Here is a 19,297-nt window from a genome sequence, read left to right as displayed (position 1 = left end):
TACATTGCTGCTAACTGGACAAGCATATTTAAACGAAATAAAGCTATATTAAACTAAACTAATGCTTAATAAAGGGTACTATTATATCAAGGAAAAACATGAACAAGGTGGATTAAAAAACTAGCTGTGTTGCAACTAAGTTATATACAAAAAAAAAAAAAAAAAAAAAAAGAGTTAAAAATAAAAACCTCTAGACATGATTAAAAAAATGTGCAAGAAAAGTAAATTTAAAGACATATTACACATACATACTGCATAACACAGATTGTGTACCTAAATCATAGGAACCAGGGAAATACAACCATTATAAAATATGAAGTATTATCCACAAGATACATCAAAGAACAATTTAAGCTTACATATTAGCATAATATTTGCATGATAAGGCATAGGTTCAAAGGTTATAATGACAAGAATATAATGTCCAATATAATGACAATTGTCTTATTTAATCTGTATTACCAACTAATTACACCATAATACGTCTATCACAAAAATGTTTACAAAAAATGTGTTAGTTGCCAGTCAATGTTCAAGCCCATAGGGAAGCGCGTTTGGAGAGTGAAGATCCAATACGCCTCCCTACGGTTCAGAAGGTTGATATGATCACCTCCTCTAGATTTAGAAATAACTGAATCAATCCCCAAAAAGGAAAAAATATTAATTCCTCCCTGACCACATTCAGTGAAGTGTTTTGAGACTGGATGATTAGTGTCTCTCAATTTTATGAGCCTTAAATGCTCTAACATCCTGACCTTAAGGGCTCTAGTCGTCCTCCCCACATACCTCTTGCCACAACCACATGTTATTAGATAAATCACAAATTGACTTTTACAATTTATAAAACTGTTAATCTTAAATTCCTTATTTGGTAATATATTCACACCATGTGGCGGTGGCAAGGCAAACTGGAAAAAACTTTTGGCAGGCTTCATGTGTTTACATGCACTACAAGAGCCACATTTAAAGGAACCCCTAGTGATAAAGGTTTTTTTGAGACCAGAAGATTTGAGTTCACTTGGTGAAACATGAGATCCAATTGTTCTCGCTCTACGATATACAAAAGTAGGACCAGAATCCACATATTTTTTAAGGACAGGGTCCATGGATAAGACATTCCAATGTTTTGAAATTATAGAGTTTACTTTTCCACTTTGTTTACTAAATTGTGAAATAAAAAGAGGACATTTGTTTTTTAATTCTGTCAGTCCATGTGAGTCCTGTTTAATACCAATTGTCTTAACATTGTTAGCAAGGCGAGAATCTCCAATTGGATGTGTGGGCAACAATGATGTGGCTCTTGTAGTGCATGTAAACACATGAAGCCTGCCAAAAGTTTTTTCCAGTTTGCCTTGCCACCGCCACATGGTGTGAATATATTACCAAATAAGGAATTTAAGATTAACAGTTTTATAAATTGTAAAAGTCAATTTGTGATTTATCTAATAACATGTGGTTGTGGCAAGAGGTATGTGGGGAGGACGACTAGAGCCCTTAAGGTCAGGATGTTAGAGCATTTAAGGCTCATAAAATTGAGAGACACTAATCATCCAGTCTCAAAACACTTCACTGAATGTGGTCAGGGAGGAATTAATAATTTTTCCTTTTTGGGGATTGATTCAGTTATTTCTAAATCTAGAGGAGGTGATCATATCAACCTTCTGGACCGTAGGGAGGCGTATTGGATCTTCACTCTCCAAACGCGCTTCCCTATGGGCTTGAACATTGACTGGCAACTAACACATTTTTTGTAAACATTTTTGTGATAGACGTATTATGGTGTAATTAGTTGGTAATACAGATTAAATAAGACAATTGTCATTATATTGGACATTATATTCTTGTCATTATAACCTTTGAACCTATGCCTTATCATGCAAATATTATGCTAATATGTAAGCTTAAATTGTTCTTTGATGTATCTTGTGGATAATACTTCATATTTTATAATGGTTGTATTTCCCTGGTTCCTATGATTTAGGTACACAATCTGTGTTATGCAGTATGTATGTGTAATATGTCTTTAAATTTACTTTTCTTGCACATTTTTTTAATCATGTCTAGAGGTTTTTATTTTTAACTCTTTTTTTTTTTTTTTTTGTATATAACTTAGTTGCAACACAGCTAGTTTTTTAATCCACCTTGTTCATGTTTTTCCTTGATATAATAGTACCCTTTATTAAGCATTAGTTTAGTTTAATATAGCTTTATTTCGTTTAAATATGCTTGTCCAGTTAGCAGCAATGTATTTTGTTCTGCTGGAATGGTCAATAAAGCTTTGTTATTGTGTTCCTATGTTTGCCCACATCCAAAATGGCCACACTGCCTTTGGTACTTCCTTTTGCCCTTAGATCAGCACTGAGTCGCTCTGTTATGACGTCATCAGGTTCTGATTTTTGGCGCGAAATGGCCCACAGGTAAGAGGGTATATAATGGATGTTATCACATTGTGTTTTATCCTTGAAAAAGAACGCTGCGACGTTCGAAATGCATTGGATGGGTCTTTTGCCACATTAAAGTGCCCTTTTAATCATTTTTTTTTCTTCTGGTTTCTTCCTGCTCCGTTTGTGCTGGTGCGCTTTTTGGTCTCCCTTTTCCCTGTATTGCATTGAGTAGCTGCACAGCCTGCCTGCCTGCCCTACCAGGATGTGAGTATTTGCATATTTTTCAGGGGAACCTGCCGATGAGACAGATGGTGAGTGGGTAGCACCACACACAACCTGTCTTCAGGAGGATAGTACCCATTATATGACACAATAGGTACTATATCAATTGTTAGTACCCTGGTACAGTGGTCTGGCTTATTATTATTTTGAGATATACCTGCATTTGAGCGCTTCAACTATTTTCCATATTTCTACACAGGAAACCCGCACTCCCATACCTGGGTTCAAAAAGGACTCACAAGAGTCAAGGATATCCTCACCCAAGGGAAAGTCCCCCCATTCGCTTCGTTACAAACAAACCGTGATATCCCCTCCTCCGAATTCTTCAGATTTCTCCAGGTTAGGCACTATATCCAATCAGTCTACAAGCCAAGTCAACCCCATGCTTTAACTTTGTATGAGGACTGGTGTCTACACCAGCCCCACACAAAGGGCATTATCTCCAGAATATATCACAGTTTATCCTCTATCAAGAACAACCAAACCCCCGATAACTATATGGTATCCTGGGAAAGGGATCTTAACGTCTGTATAGATCTCGATATCTGGACAGACATCTGGGAAGCTGCTTCCAAAAATTCATGATGCGTTGTACTTAAGGAGAATATTTACAAATTAATATTCAGATGGTATATGACTCCTGCCAGGTTGCACTCTTTTCTCCCAAGCGTTTCCCCTCTGTGCTGGCGCGATTGTGGTGAAGTGGGGAATATACTGCACATATTCTGGTCATGTCCCAAAATCCAACAAACATGGACAGAAGTGTTCACCCTAATACACAAGATACTAGAAATCTCTGTCCCACACGACCCAGTAAATACAGCAAACCCCGTTATAGCGTGGTCCTCGGGGGCCACCTGATCCAACCGCGCTAGAACCGGGGTCGCGCTAATTTAAAAAAAAAAAAATGGCCGCCACGCGCCTGATCGGGAGGGAGTGAGGAGGGAAGGAAGGAAGGAAGAGGTAGCCGGAAGCCCTACACGTCCCCTAGCAACGGCGAGTCCACCCGCAACCTGCTCCTTACCTCCTACCACCGGCATCCATTTCCTCTCCCCCCCCAGGCCCCCACACCTACTGGCCCTCCGCGGCATAGCCCACGCGGCCCTCCGCGTCCAAGCCTGCTCCTCACTTACCCCCCCTCCTCCCGACACCCCCCCCTCCTCCTGATGCCAGCTCCGCTCCGATCTCAGCAGCCAACACCAAAGGTAGGGAGGGGGAGTGGGAGGTGTGGTGTAGTTTGCTGTGAGTGCTGTGAGAGTGTGCTGTGAGTGCTGTGTGCTGTGAGAGCTGTGTGCTGTGAGAGTGTGCTGCGAGTGCTGTGTGCTGTGAGCAGTGTGCAGTGAGAGTGTGTGCAGTGAGAGTATGTGCTGTTAGCAGTGTGTGCAGTGTGCAGTGTGTGCAGTGAGTGTGTGCAGTGAGAGTGTGTGCAGTGAGAGTGTGTGCAGTGAGAGTGTGTGCAGTGAGTGTGTGCAGTGAGAGTGTGTGCAGTGAGCAGTGTGCAGTGAGTGCTGGAAGTGTGTGCAGTGTGGTGTGTGGTGTGTGCAGTGTGCAGTGTGAGTGTGTGCAGTGAGAGTGTGTGCTGGGAGTGTGTGCTGGGAGTGTGTGCAGTGAGAGTGTGTGCAGTGAGAGTGTGTGCAGTGAGAGTGTGTGCAGTGAGAGTGTGTGCAGTGAGCAGTGTGCAGTGAGTGCTGGGTGTGTGTGCAGTGTGGTGTGTGGTGTGTGCAGTGTGAATGAGTGCGGGGAGTGTGTGCAGTGAGTGTGTGCAGTGAGAGTGTGTGCAGTGAGAGTGTGTGCAGTGAGTGCGTGCAGGGAGTGCGTGCAGGGAGTGTGTAAAAAAAAATTTAAAACGGGAGCCACGTGAAAACCGCGTTATAACCGAATTCGCGTTAACAGGGCCGCGCTATAATGGGGTTCAGCTGTGTATATATATTGCTAGGAAAACCAATGGCTAATATCTCAAAAAAAAAGCTAGAGTAATATCCCAAATTTTAAACGCTAAAAATTGGAAACAACCGCCCCCGCCCCCCCCTTCCTTAAATCAAATAACAAAATTTGGTATATAGTCTACATGGAAAAACTCTCAGCCTATCTGAACGGCTCTACCTCGCAATTCTCTGAGATTTGGGCTCCTTGGTTCCGCTATGCAGGTATATCCCCATATAAGACTAGAATACTTTGAACAGAGTGATACATGTGGTATTTAAATTGTTGTGTACAGTGCTATATTGGTACAAATGCTACCCCTTCCCCCCCTCCCCGATCTCCCTCGTCTCTATGATTCCACAACCAGTTTATTTGCATTACTGTATCCCCCCCTTTTTTTTCTATGTTGTATTGTATTGTATGTCTTTATTTATATAGCGCCATTAATGTACATAGCGCTTCACAGTAGTAATACACGTGGTAATCAAATAAATAACAGATAATATAAATAACAGATCATGGGGATAAGTGCTTCAGACATAAAAGTAACATTAAAGAAGAGGAGTCCTTGCCCCAAGGAGCTTACAGTCTAATTGGTAGGTAGGGAGAACGTACAGCGACAGTAGGAGGGAGTTCTGGTAAGTGCGTCTGCAGGGGGCCAAGCTTTATGTATCATGTGTTCAGAATATCCACAGTGCTATTCATATGCTTCTTTAAGCAAGTGTGTCTTAAGGTGGGTCTTAAAGGTGGATAGAGAGGGTGCTAGTCGGGTACTGAGGGGAAGGGCATTCCAGAGGTGTGGGGCAGTCAGTGAAAAGGGTTTGTATGTTTTGTTTACCTTATTTTGTATGTACAAAAATGCTCAATAAAAAATGTAAGTAATAAAAAATATATATATATAATGTAAGTGTGCTGAAGCAACAAACAGTAGGTTCTGTAGGTATGCTTCTAAGATGCAATTCAACAAAACTGAAGTGCAATGGTAGAAGAACAACTGTGGAATAACTGCATCATGGCTTAATTTACACAAAATAAAACAGTGTATGCACTTGCGCTGCATTTTAACCTGGTATGTATGATTTGCAAACACATGAGATATTTCTTTTCAAATGTATAGCTCCTAAAAGGTGGTTCTCTATGATACAACTCTTAGTCCAACATATAATATAATCTACTAGATATAGCCACATACTAGTATTATTCTTACACTTTCTGTATCTCTCACCCAGGGAACATGTTGTATGAGGATACCCATACTTCACAATCCGCAGTTCATTCTTTTCTAATAGTTATAGAGTAACTGAGAGTACATTCTTCCCACTTGGGATCCTTACACACGATTGTCTTGTTACACCATCAGTGAAAACAATATGTTCAATAGTACCCCGGTTTTCTACTAGTATTGTGCTTGGCAAAATGTTGTATGTTGGTGCACAAAGAGGAAAAATGTGTTAAGAATGTTAAAATGTTCTTTAGCAGTTGGTGTTATTTGACCCTGCATTAGACAGTTAATCCATTTTACGAATTAAGCTGCATGAGGAAAAAACAATGTTTTACTGAAAGCAAATGGACAGGTGGCTTTTTGAGGTCTAAGCTAATAAAATCTCTTTTTTAATTCACTTCTTTGTTCTCATCGAAAGATTATCTGTCCTCTTTTAACAAAGGTATATATTGGAATAACTTATTACACCGCACAGTCAAATAAATACTCTGATTAGACAAGGGGCTTGATTTCTACTCGTGTAAAATTTCCCATTAATAATAGTGTCTATTTAAGACATCTGCTTATAACATACAACATTCGTTTAATGGAAAAATTCCAAACAAAACTTATATTTCCCATGAAGCCAGAACAATGGAATTCTGACATATGTTCTGCTTGATCAGAGTTAATAATTTGACCCATCAAGAAATTGCGATTCATAAGCTTCAAAAGAATAAAATACTTTTTTTTATTATTATTATTGACCTGTTGTCATTTCTTGCTCTTGGGCAACAAAAGCCATAAACTTTATAAGCCACGGTCAAAATCAATCAAAATCGAAACGTCTACAAAACCCTCAGTGTTTCATTTTAAAAGTAGAAATACTTTAGAAGGGGAAAAAAAATTGTGATGATCAGGGCTTCACAAATTAAAAAAAAAAGCTACTCGCCTAACCAAAAAAAGCTACTCGCCCCTGGCCCCGCCCCATTTTTTAAAATAAATGGAATAAATTCCTAAGAACAAATAACATTTGTTTGTTTTTTATTTACGTATCATGCCTTTTAAGTCATAGGCGAGAGAGAAAGAGGGAGTGAGGGGGAGAGAAAGAGGGAGTGAGAGGGAGATAGTGAGGGGGATAGAGGAAGGAGAGGGAGAAGAGGAGTAGAGAAAAAGAGGGAGTGAGGGGAAGAGAAGGAGGGAGGGAAGAAAGAAAGTGGGTGTGAAGGGGAGAGAGAGAGGATAGGAGAGATAAAGATGGGGAGAAACAAAGAGGAGAGGGAGGGATTGAGGGTGGAAGGGAGATGGAGGGATTGAGGGTGGAAGGGAGAGGGAGAGAAAATGAGTGGGAGAAAAGTAGAGCGAAAAAGGGGTAGAGGGAGGAAGAGCGAGAAAGAATGGGGGAGAGAGGGGAAGGAGGGAGAGAGAGCGGAAGGGGGAATAGTAACAGTGAGGGCAGAAAAAGGGAGAGATAGAAAGAGATGGGGTAGAAAGACAGAAAAATTGAGAGGGGGTAGAGAGAGAGAAAAAGTGAGAGGGGGAGGGATGAGGTGTGTATATATAGTATGCGTCTTATATAAACACAGAGGGAGGGTCATGTCCTCGAGTGCAAGCCCTATGGAGGCAGGTGAGATCCTGGATCAGTCAGATCGTAGGCTCGATATTCCCCTAGATCCATGGCTGTTTCTATTAAACCAACCACTTCTAGACCGCACTAGGGCGGAAAACAAGCTAATAAGTCATTATCACCACGGCACGATGCGCCTTAGCAGGACTTTGGAAACAAGATAAATTACCATCAAACCCGCTAATTAGAAACAAGGTGTGGGTTGTATGCATGATGGAAAAACTCCCTAGTTTTCTGAACGACACATATGATCATTTCCAGAAGGTATGGCTACCCTGGATAATGTTCACAGGCAGCCTAAATGTAGCCTTAAGCTCCCTCAGCTTGTAATACCCCAAAACCATCCCTATACCATGACTAGAGGACAAATCTGGTCGCCTCCCCCGGCCCATTTGTATATATTACGTTAAAGAATTATATATGTTTCTTTTCACCACTCTGGTTCCCCCAGAGACTGACCCCATAAAAGGCAAAAAGGCTGCCTCAGAACCCCCTGCAAAAGCAAATTTGACCTGGTCGTATGCTGCATCTCCATCCCTCCCCCCCCCCCCCGGTGCTCTTACCTGCCATGAGAATCCCGCCTCCTCCGAGGGGCTCCCTCCGTCTGCCTCACCCACGATACACACGGAGGCAGCAGTAACATGACGAGCAGCACTTCCTCCAGCCACGGCAACCAGACCACACAGTGCCGCTCCGCAGCTTCTTCCCGGCATCCCAGACACATCCACGAGCTCCAGGCCTCTCTCCGCGCCTCTGGTCCCGGCATCGTTGCTAGGAGATCTTTAGCTCGGGAGGGCGTGTTGGTATGCGCCTGCGTTGCTGTGTCAGCAGTTCCATGCGTGGCGTAGCGTGTCGCTGCAGTACCTCTAATGGATGTCTGGTCTGTGGCTGGGTTATTCTTCCAACATCCCGCGTTGCTAAGTAACCCGTTCGATCGCGTCCTGGCATCCTGAATTGAGCCAATAGAAGCGGCACTCGACAGGGGGTAAAACCCACACGCCACAGGCGAGTGGCGAGTGCATTTGTCGAGCGCTGGTGATGATAACAGGGTTGTCACAAATGTATTTTTTTAAGTTCACTGCTTATTGTCAAGTCGTTCTATACATATATGTGACGGTAACGGGGTGCCAAGCCAGTAATAAAGGGGTCACCCCCATTAGGTACCCCCTTCAACCGTCTGGGAAGTGAGGGGTTAACCAGAAATGTACCTATAATACATATGTTCCCCTGCTTCACAACCAAAATGTATGTCCCTTTGGTTATCATGTTCTCACAGTCAGAGTGATTACATGTATTTTTATTCCCCTGCCTCAGGGCAAATGTGTTCTCTTTGCTGGATGTATATATGGTTCCAATTATCGGTGTTTTTACCCCTACAGTGAATGCACCAACCACATACACTGGCATCAGGTCGGGAGGGAAAGGGTTAATTGTATTTACAGGTTTATGGCCCTTTGTTCCCCTTCCCGCCTTTTCAGTCTCCATTTGCAGCCTGTTCCATAGGTCGCCATTGGAGCTCCATACAACCCTATGGAGATTTCACAGATTTGGGCACGATACCTGAGAAGACCTGCAGGTGGCGCCCGAGAGTAGGAGCGGAGCTTCTCCATTGAAAGTGAATGGAGTAATGTATTTCAAATGGGGATTCCTCGAGCCGACCTCCAGGAACGAGCTTGCCCCTAGCACATAGGAACCCCCTCACTCGACCCCAACTGGGTCTGACAGTCAATGGCGACGAGAAAGGGTCGTGCCGGCCATGAGGGTCTCACCATTGACCGCAATGGCGGAGAAAAGCCGCGTGGCTTTTAAACATTATGTGTAAAACAGTGTAAACTGAAAACCCATAACTCTGGTTCCGTGGGGACTAGAGGGCTGGGATTTGGCCACCAGGTAGTCACTGCTCCGGCATGACTGCGTGGCAATTTCCAGCCCTCTCCCCTCAACCGAATGGAGTAGGGGTAACTGTGAAAAGTGTGGTTTGCCCATTGACTCCAATAGTAGCGGAGGTTCCATTGAATCCTATGGCGGCGCCGGCCAATGCATTTCCTATGGCGGCGCCGGCCCAATTGATTCCAATGGAGGAGTGAGCCACTGAGATTTCTCTTAGCCTTTAGCGGTGGTGTCTCCATTGATTCTAATGGCGGAGTTGATCCATTAAAAGCTTTTGGCGGCAGAGCCCATTGAATCCAATGGAAAGAGTGAAAGGCAGTGATTTCTTTTAGCCTGTGGCGGAGAATCCTGCATTAAAGTTAATAGGTGATTTTAACTTGGTTTTGTTATCTCCGGTTCTGGGGGTCGTGGAAGGCTGAAATTTGTGTCCTGCGGCATGAGGACCTAGCAAATTTCAGCCCGCTCAGACTCACAGAACGGATTATTTTAATATATGTATAATATTAAAATGTTACTCTGCATCCCTGATATTGCAAAGCCCACGAAAGCCACTGGCCCAGAAGGAATGTTAATGGACACAGGGCGTCAGGATGTCTGAGGGGAACCCATTAATTAAAGGCCCACCACCCTTGATTAAGTATTCTAGGGCGGAGAAGAGCAGGACATGAGTACTTGTGTAAAGTGTTGTGTTTCACACCTCTGGTCGGAGTTTCCCGGGCTAGAATCCCACATGGCAGACTAGGAGATGCCAACTTTTCAGTGTGGGGTGCAGGAAATGGAACTCTGACCAGAGGATTGTACGCATGTGCCAGTTACCTGGGGGCATGTACCAAAGTGCTTCCCACGTTAGCTGGCACAAGGTAATTGGGTACAGATAATTGTGAACCAATGTCTGAGACCCAATGTTAGGGATAGAGCCAAAATCCTTTATAACTGATTGTCAGCTCTATGCCCAGGTTCTTCGTTACTACATCTGAATGATACCTGCTGCCTGATGATTTGCTAATCCAGTCCTGATTACTTCATTGACCACTTCAAACGTAAGTGTCCATATTCTGTGTGTTGTTTGTACAATCCTGTGTGTTCACCTCATCTCTAAGGAATAAACTTTATTTATCATATCATGGTCGCATTCAATTCAACCCAGTGATTTTGGGTGTATATTATAACCCTGCACAAGCTCCCGTGACAATATATAAATATGTATGTATGTTATGGCAGCCTTGCAGACAAGTTTTTTTTACCAGCCAACAAAAAATGTTTGCCAGCCCACCCCTGCTTATCATTACTTCTGTTATTCCATTATTACCATTGCCCATACTGTATGTCTCTCTCCCGCTTCCCTCCTGTTCTTTCAGACCCCTCTCCCTCCCTGTGGAGTTTGGTCCAGGCATAAGCTGGCAACGTTGGGAGGCACACCCAGGCGACCGGTAGCCAGGGATATATATATACAAAAATAAATAAATGCTGAAACAGATTAATTTACAGTATTTCTTGTTTAGTGGGCCTACAAAATACAGCTGAGATTTGTGTATGTATGCGTGTGTGTATAGATATACATATATATATATATATATGTATATATATATACACATATACGTGTGTATATATATATATATATATATATATATATATATATATATACACACACACATATATACATATATATATATACATATATATATATACATATATATATATATATACACACACATATATATACACACAAATCTCAGCTGTATTTTATAGGCCCACCAAACAAGAAATACTGTAAGTTAATCTGTTTCAGCATTTTTTTTTTTTTTACTTAAAACATGTTCTCAAACCTAATTAAGAGAACGTTAAAATTAAAAAATAAATTATTTATACCAATGTCTAGTGTAATCATCCATTACCCAAGATGTATTAGACTTTCCTCTTGCTTGGTGATTTTTTTTACTACAGTATCCACCCTTCACAATACTTTAAAATAGCAACTATAGCAATATAGAAACTCATTTAAAGAGAGTACACAAGACAAGAGTAACCTATTTGCTTAACATTAGAATATGTTCAATACTTACACAATGCCTGTGTGTTTGTTATTTGTAAGAAAACCAACATCCTAGCTACTAAATAAGCAGATCACATATTATTTATTTCAAACTGAAAGGAAACTGCATTACATACATCAATAATTGTCCTCATTCCATTGGACAGGTACTCTAAAAAAGCAATATTTCACCAGAAATCAGTTTTGAAGGTTCTTTTATGAATATACATAATGGAAAAGACCCCAATTAAATCTCCAACAAAGTACTTCCATTTTGAGCAAACAAATATATCTGTGAAAGGTCACAAACGGCGCTTTGATAGCGGCTGGGAAATTAATTACCACACTGACATATGTCAAAACGAATTTTAAGGAGAATAACATCCAGTTGTAGTCATGTGTTTTACCTATTTGTTGGTATGCAAACGCAGTTTCCACAGGCATCTTAATTTATTCATGTATTCAAAGGCCCTCGGAGAAATCAGAAAAAAACTTGTTGCCCTTTTTTTTGCCTGCGTCTTGATGAAATCTGAACAAATAACATGTCTAGTGAGCCAGAAAATAGGTACAGGATGAAGCTATTGTGTGGGTTATATTTCAGAAAAGCAGGTGTCATCTTCACATAATTGCTAATTTTGAAGCATTCAATTTGGACATCTTAAACCACACTTATATATATATATATGAGAAAGCCTGTGAAAAGCCAACAACTTCTGCAGGCCCAGACTGGGTTATGGGTGTAAAGTGTGACTAAGAATAGAATACATTTCCCCCTTGGTATCTGTACTGTGCCCAGTGATCACTGACTTGTCAATCACCGCTGCAGCATCGCTCCCCACCAACATCAAAGCCAGATCTGGCATGCTGGAACCGGCAGTGGCGGAGACTGACAGGTCAAGTCACAGCCGAGCAGCTCAGTGAGGAGAGCAAATCGGAGTGCAGGGCTGGGGAGGGAGCAAAGCGGAGTACTCCTGTACTCTGCCCGCCCCAGCCCTCAATGCCCACTGTGGCACGGGTAGGAGTCTGTGTGTGTGTGTGTGTGTGTGTGTGTGTGTGTGTGTGTGTGTGTGTGTGTGTGTGTGTGTGTGTGTGAGAGAGAGAGAGAGAGAGAGAGAGAGAGAGAGAGAGAGAGAGAGAGAGAGAGAGAGAGAGAGAGAGAGAGTCTGTTTGTGTGGGTGCGAGAGTCAAGTGTTTGTCCACGAGAGCGAAAGTCTGTGTGTGTGTGAGAGCGAGAGAGAGTGCGTGTGTGAACGAGAGAATGAGTGAAAGAGGACGAGAGAGAGCGAGTCTGTGTGTGAGAGAGCGAGAGCGTGTGTGTGAGAGCGAGTGTGTGTGAGAGAGCGAATGTGTGCGAGAGAGTGTGTGCGAGAGAGCGAGAGTGTGTGTGTGTGTGTGCGAGAGAGCGAGTGTGTGTGTGTGTGAGAGAGCGAGTGCGTGTGAGAGAGCGAGTGTGTGTGTGTGAGAGAGCGAGTGTGTGAGAGAGAGCGAATGTGTGCGAGAGAGAGAGAGAGTGTGTGCGAGAGAGAGCGAGAGTGTGTGTGTGCGAGAGAGAGCGAGAGTGTGTGCGTGCGAGAGCGAGAGTGTGTGTGCGAGAGAGAGCGAGTGTGTGTGCGAGAGAGAGCGAGAGTGTGTGTGTGCAAAAGAGAGCGAGAGTGTGTGTGTGTGAAAGAGAGCGGGAGTGTGTGTGTGCAAGAGAGCGAGAGTGTGTGTGCAAAAGAGCGAGAGTGTGTGTGCAAGAGTGTGTGTGTGCAAGAGAGCAAGAGTGTGTGTGTGTGTGCGAGAGAGCAAGTGTGTGTGGGTGTGTGCGAGAGAGCAAGAGGGAGTGTGCGAGAGAGCGAGTGTGTGCGTGAGAGTGCAGGCTTGTGTGAGAGCGAGGTTGAGTGTGTGTGTGTTAGATACGCACACACACATGGTAACACCGGTCTTGGTAGCGCCGACGGGAGGAGGGTAGCCGGAACGCCACCGCCCCCGCCCCCCCCCCCCCCTTATGCCTATCAAAATGCTAGCTCCTCAAAAACCTGTCTTGCTCCTTTTATAATTTTGCTCACCCCTGGTGTAGAGCAAAGGTAAGCTGGCCTCCACTTAAACAAAACTCTGGGAAGATGCAAATGTTTAAGATTGAAGGTGAATAGGACAAACAATCAATGATGATGAAGAGGCATATATATATATATTTTACAAGCGAATAAAGCATCTGGTAAGAAATTTGCTATCTCACAAACAAAAAAATGGAAAAAAAATCTTTTTATTTCAATTTTAAGAAATGTGTCAAATAAATAGAAGTGTGTGTAAAGCCAGCACGGTAGCAAAAACGTTAAACTAAAAATGACTTTATAAATGAATCCATGCAGAATCAAGTAGAAACAAACACAAAATGATCACGATCTTGGTACCGGCATGTGCAAATCTGCTTCTTTCATACACCCCAATGCATTTCGAGGCTCACCAGAAATATTTCTAATAAAATCAGAGGCCTACCAACAGGATACCTTACATACAGTCACCTATTGTTTTAATAAAGTCATATTTTACTGTCAATAATATTTGGTTTTAGTATATTATGAAACCCACAAGGCTACGATAATGCAATGATTAGTTATAGCCTACATATAAACCAAGTCAATTAATTTCTGCCCCATTTCTCTTATTACTCCTTTTGTTTAATACAGCTCATGTTCCTAAACTATCATAGGCTGTAAATACAATTGACAAAAGAATGACAGCGCCGGCTTTTTTCAGAAGAGAGCAAGAATGGCGGACGCATATACAGAGTGAATGTCGGGCGTCACATTACGGGGTGAACCAAACATTCTTTAAGTGATACATAAATCCAATCAGAGGCATTTGGATTTCCTCTAGGTTAATCGTGACACTTAATTACACAGTGAACAGCAGTTAAACCTTAACACTATGCTAAAAAAAAACTAAGGACAAATTCAAGGTCACCGAGTTGTAATTGAGCTGTAACATGGAGTTTCCAATTCTGTAACATACACGTTGAAGACGTGTTTCCTATAATACACTAAAGGCTTCTGGCAGAAAGTAAAATGGTCTGCATGACTTGTGTGTTAAAATGTAATGTGGATTAAAAGTGATCTGGACATTAGGAATGTAAATTAAAATCCTGACCACAGTACTGCTCTTTCTGGTAAATAAAATCGGCATTTCAGTTTGCCCAGGCACCTTTTTATCTGCAGATAGTGTTAACAAAAACGTTACAACCACCAAGAAATATGCAACTGCTGCTTTACCTCTCTCAGTACTGTACTTTTATAGCCTCGATATAGTCCACGGATGCCCTGAAACACAAAAAGAACAGTTATGGGAGTTGCTTGCACGTGGTAATGAGTTGAATTATAAGTAACATTGATTTAAGAAATAAACAGATCATAGCTAAGCAAAGAGTTTACAAAAACTGTTCTAAATATCCCCTAAAGATGTTCTCCATTCATACCAAGCAGAAATTGTAGCATTTTCATCTGCTCACTTGCAGAACGTCCTTTCCTTTTTACTCAAATTGTATTGGTTTTTAACATGTTCAAGGGGGTACAGAAAACATTTGGTAGGGTAAGGGGAGGGGGAATTACAGAACAAAGAAGTCCAAGATTATAGGGAACAACTTGGATACATAAATCAGAAAACTTGTTGTCACGCAGGACGGCTCAATACATTGTGAAGGCAAAAATTCTGACCTGACATAGATAGGGTTTGGACCGAACTATGACTACAAGTGGGGGTTGTATGATTGGTTCCCCATGTTGAAACATAAACCCAAAAGAAAACAAACTTTTTTGTTTTTCTGTACCATAATGTGGTGAAATAAAAGTCAGCACAGAGCCTTTTAAGTGGCACTGAACCTCTTGAGTGGGTGTCAACATTTGATATCTACATCCATACCTAGCATCAATTTCAAGCAATGTAATCCTCTGACTGGCCCATGATGTATCCTGAACGTCATGAGGGCCACCAGCCTATTTAACCCATGATGCACAGGATACGCCCCTAGACTTATTTTCTAGAGAGAGCTTACGTGTACCACTCCATTGAATGGAAGTATTCTCCACTTCCGTTCATGTCTTGGGGGGTCTGCATGCCATGGTTGAGAGCCAGAAGTCCAGTGGCATACAGATGACAACAGTCTTCTGGCACTCAAAGAGTTAAGAGACATGTTTATGGAGAGCGAGAAAATTGGCCCAATTTTACTTGGGCTGAAGTAGATCAGTGACCATGTGAGTGAGCCTGGTTCCAATCCAACTTTCATCTCTTCTTGTGACCGTGGGCACATTATCTCACTGGGCCTCATGTACCGAAAGGAGGTTGCAAATCTCTTTGGGACAGGGACTCAACGTTCCTTCTAAGTTGTATGCGTGCACTGTGTTATATAAAAAACTAAATTATAATTTATTATTCAAAAGTTTTATAAAATAATTGTTAAAGTTCGTTCGCACACATGATAAATTCAGACTTAGAAGAGGGGAAGGGAGTTATTTCATTTAGTTACTTTCTTTTGTGTGATGCCACAGTGTGTTGAGCTGGACCCTCACCTTCCTCCTCCTCCTCCCCCCCTTGATGTCATAACAGGTACCGGTTTAGATAAAGGTGGAGAAAACACTGGACTGAGATGCACAAGTCCTCCAAAAAAAAACAAAAAAACTTTTCTTACTTTACCACAACCAGCCACAATTTTTGCTTTCTTTAAAAACAAACAACAAAAATGACCGTTGTTTAACAAAATCGTTAAGCAGTCTTTCAAATATTTTTGTGAGCTACTACAAGTGTGATTCACCCTTTAGAATAGAGAAAAACAGGATAAATAAAAAAGCTTTGCATCTTCTCCTTTCGAGAATGCCAATCAAGAAACTTCAAAGTAACTTTGTCCCTGATTTTCATACTAGAAAAAAAAAAATACCTCTGCATAAAATGTTTTCACGTTTTCTTCTGTTGATTTAAACATTTTTGACAGTTCTTGGAAATACAAAACATGGTTCAAGTGAGGCGAACAGTCTACTTACAAAGCAGATCACGCTTAAGAAGACTGATCAGATGTTTACAGAGTGTGAACCTCCCAGATAACCTCACCTCTTCGTGCAGTGTGCGGGCCAGCATCTGATACGTAGTGGACGAAGGAGATACTTGTACCCTTTGCTTAACAACTTCAGAGGGAACACGAATTAGGCAAGCAACCTGGAAACAAAACAAATGGATTCATATTTCGGTTTACTTTAACAGTGTCCAATCAGGTAACAGTATATTTCTGAAATAAACTTTCTGAAATTGCCCTACTCATTAGAATTACATTTCCATTCTCTGACTATCCTGTAATGTATATTCATCATTGTTATGTTTAATACAGCTCAACCCCCTTATAACGCTGTGCTTGGGGTCCAAAGAATCACATCGCGTTATAAGCAGATCGCGTTAGAAATAATGTACAATTGAATACATTGTACAATAAAGTATTTAAGATACCAATAATCGTGTTATAAACTATTCATAAATACGAAAATTGGGAGCCACGCTAGCATCGCGTTATAAGCGGATTCGCGTTGTAACGGATCGCGTTATAACGGGGTTCAGCTGTACTTCTAAGTATGAGAAATCTATCATTAATGTAGCCCGCTCACAAAAAAAAAGCCATCTCAGATTTTCCTATGTTGCCTCCACTGCCTTCATTCCCACAATAATATGCTTCCTGACACAGTACCGATTTACATGCTGGTATTATAAAGGACTATCAGTAATTGAGGATGAGATGGAAGGGGTTCTCTTTCAGAAGAGAACAAGAAAAGAGACCACAGTGGGATATAGGATGTAAGAAATCAAACATGTGATCATATATAAATCCAACCACAGACATTTGTATTTCCAGTATGTCCTCCAGAGAAGTACATTTCCTAGTGAGCAATTAACTCATCATTCCCACTTTGCTAGAAAAAAATATTACAAAATAATCTTTGGTCACTGAGACAGCATGGAGGCTTCAAACTCTATAGAACAATATGAACATGTAAGGCATGTGTTTCTACAGTGCAGAAAAGTGAAATGGTCTGCATGACTTGGTTTGTGTTAAAATGGAATGTTGATTAAAAGTGAATTTTACGGTATTAATCTGAATCAGCTCTTGCTGAACAAACTTGAGGCATGAAGCTACAGTTTGCATTCTGTGGTTGGTAGATAAACAAAAGCTGTACCACCAAAGGTAGCGCCAGGCCCCTTTATATTTAATCAAAATGGATTGCTTTCCCCTGGCTAGACAAGGTCAAGATCAACCCAGGGAAAATTTTAGCAAGAGGTATGTACAATTCGCAGTACAAACGACACAGGGTCATCTCTTAAGATTGGAGGAAAGGAGATTTCACCAGCAACAAAGGAAAGGGTTCTTTACAGTAAGGGCAATTATATTGTGGAATTTATTAGTCATGGAGGCTGATGACAGATATCTTCCAAAAAAAAGGTTGGACATTTTTTTTACAAAGGGTAGGTATACAGGGATATATCAAATAAGTAAACATGGGAAGGATGCTGATCCAGGGAAAAATCTGATTGACATGGTTTATGAGATATCATTGGATGATGGGTCACTTAGATTTTTGTTTGCCTTCCTCTGGATCAAAATACTGTAAATACAAATATTGGATAAAGAATCTGTTGTCTATATTTAGCATAGGTTGAACTTGATGGACATACAGTATGTCTTTTTTCAACCTCATCCACGATGTAACTATATTGTTATAATTGGATACGAATCCTGTGCCCCAGGATACAATGACATTTAATATTCTGACTTCCTCAGCGTTAATTCGGTAATGTTGCTAAGAAATGTCCGCTCATTTTCCTCTCTATGTTGTCAGCAAATGGTACTTAGCGCTGCAACGGTCTTCTTTTCTGTAAATGAATCCCCCTTATTATAGCTGATGTAGAGTTCAAAGACCATATTCATAAAACAGATATGAAACGCATTCAATTGCAAGAGCATAACAAGACTGCAACTGATCCAAAGTCCTTTTGAAAAGGTAAAGCTCTGTGTGCTTCTCAGTAGCAGGGGTCAAAAATAACAAATGACCCCAATATGTCAAGTAAATAAGAAATTGTCAACTTCTGAAGTTCAGCATAAATATTTATAGGACTTCATGCTTCATAACTCTATGTCCTTACATTAGCTTTTTGTTTTCTTAAAAACACAAAGGCAGAAGGAAAACTTTAAAAGGGTTCTTAGATTCTAAAAAAAAAAAACACAAAAAAACAATCTAACCAACAGAGGGGGTACATAGCGCTCAGCGTGGCTTCCTGACATCTGTGGTACTGCAATTTGTGTCTGTGAAGGGGGCTTACAAAGTAATGGCTTCCTCTATATTGTGCAGCATTGTCTATTTTATTTTACATTATCTTTGATCTTTCTCCTATTTGAATCTGAACTACAAGAATATCTTTCACTGCACAAGAACAAAACCATGTCTAAGCACTCTGCTACTCTGAAAACAAAATCAAGATAAGGTCATCTTAGGGCTCGTGGTCACATCCATTTCTCTGGCCACTCTTTGCCGATGCTTCCGCACAAAAAGACGGTGACATTTAGACATCAAAATGTGTGAAATGTTAAACAATAAACTGACCAGAAATAGATTTTGTTTTAGCTTACGAATATTCAAAGCCTGTTATCTGAAGGTAAACTTGGTTGGTTATGTTAGATATGTACATTCAAGACAAAGTATCAGTTTTCACTGCTGTAGTAATAGATAACTGCATTAGATTAGGCACCAGTAAAATTATCCTCATATCGATGTAATATTGCCTCAGGTGAAAAGAAAAATCAAGTATATTCTTAGATATTTTAACCAAGGATTATTGGACATTCGGAACAAAATACTATTAGTTTGTCAATCAAATGAGTGAGGTTCTCTCTAAAGCCAACAAATTAATTGTATTTCAAACAACATTTTCTTGCATCACAATAAAAG

At 41.1% G+C, this 19,297-nt stretch overlaps 1 protein-coding gene across 2 annotated transcripts in view; it reads right to left on the bottom strand.

Annotated features, from left to right (window-relative positions):
* The window catches only part of SLC25A26 (solute carrier family 25 member 26), a 132,339-nt gene that overhangs the window by 88,741 nt on the left and 24,301 nt on the right, over nucleotides 1-19,297 (bottom strand). Inside the window, exons 4-5 of one of the 2 annotated variants that reach the window (XM_075574271.1) lie at nucleotides 16,419-16,523; nucleotides 14,591-14,638 (exon numbers count right to left, since the gene is read on the bottom strand). The exons of the other annotated variant lie outside the window; for it this stretch is intronic. Coding sequence (XP_075430386.1) covers nucleotides 14,591-14,638; nucleotides 16,419-16,523 — 153 coding nt within the window. The remainder of the gene's footprint in view (nucleotides 1-14,590; nucleotides 14,639-16,418; nucleotides 16,524-19,297) is intronic. 2 annotated transcript variants of the gene reach the window in all.

Source organism: Ascaphus truei, chromosome 17, assembly GCF_040206685.1.
Source record: "Ascaphus truei isolate aAscTru1 chromosome 17, aAscTru1.hap1, whole genome shotgun sequence".
Classification (NCBI taxonomy): Eukaryota; Metazoa; Chordata; class Amphibia; order Anura; family Ascaphidae; genus Ascaphus; species Ascaphus truei.
The sequence above is the reverse complement of the archived record's forward strand: the minus strand, read 5'-3'. Positions and strand labels throughout refer to the sequence as shown.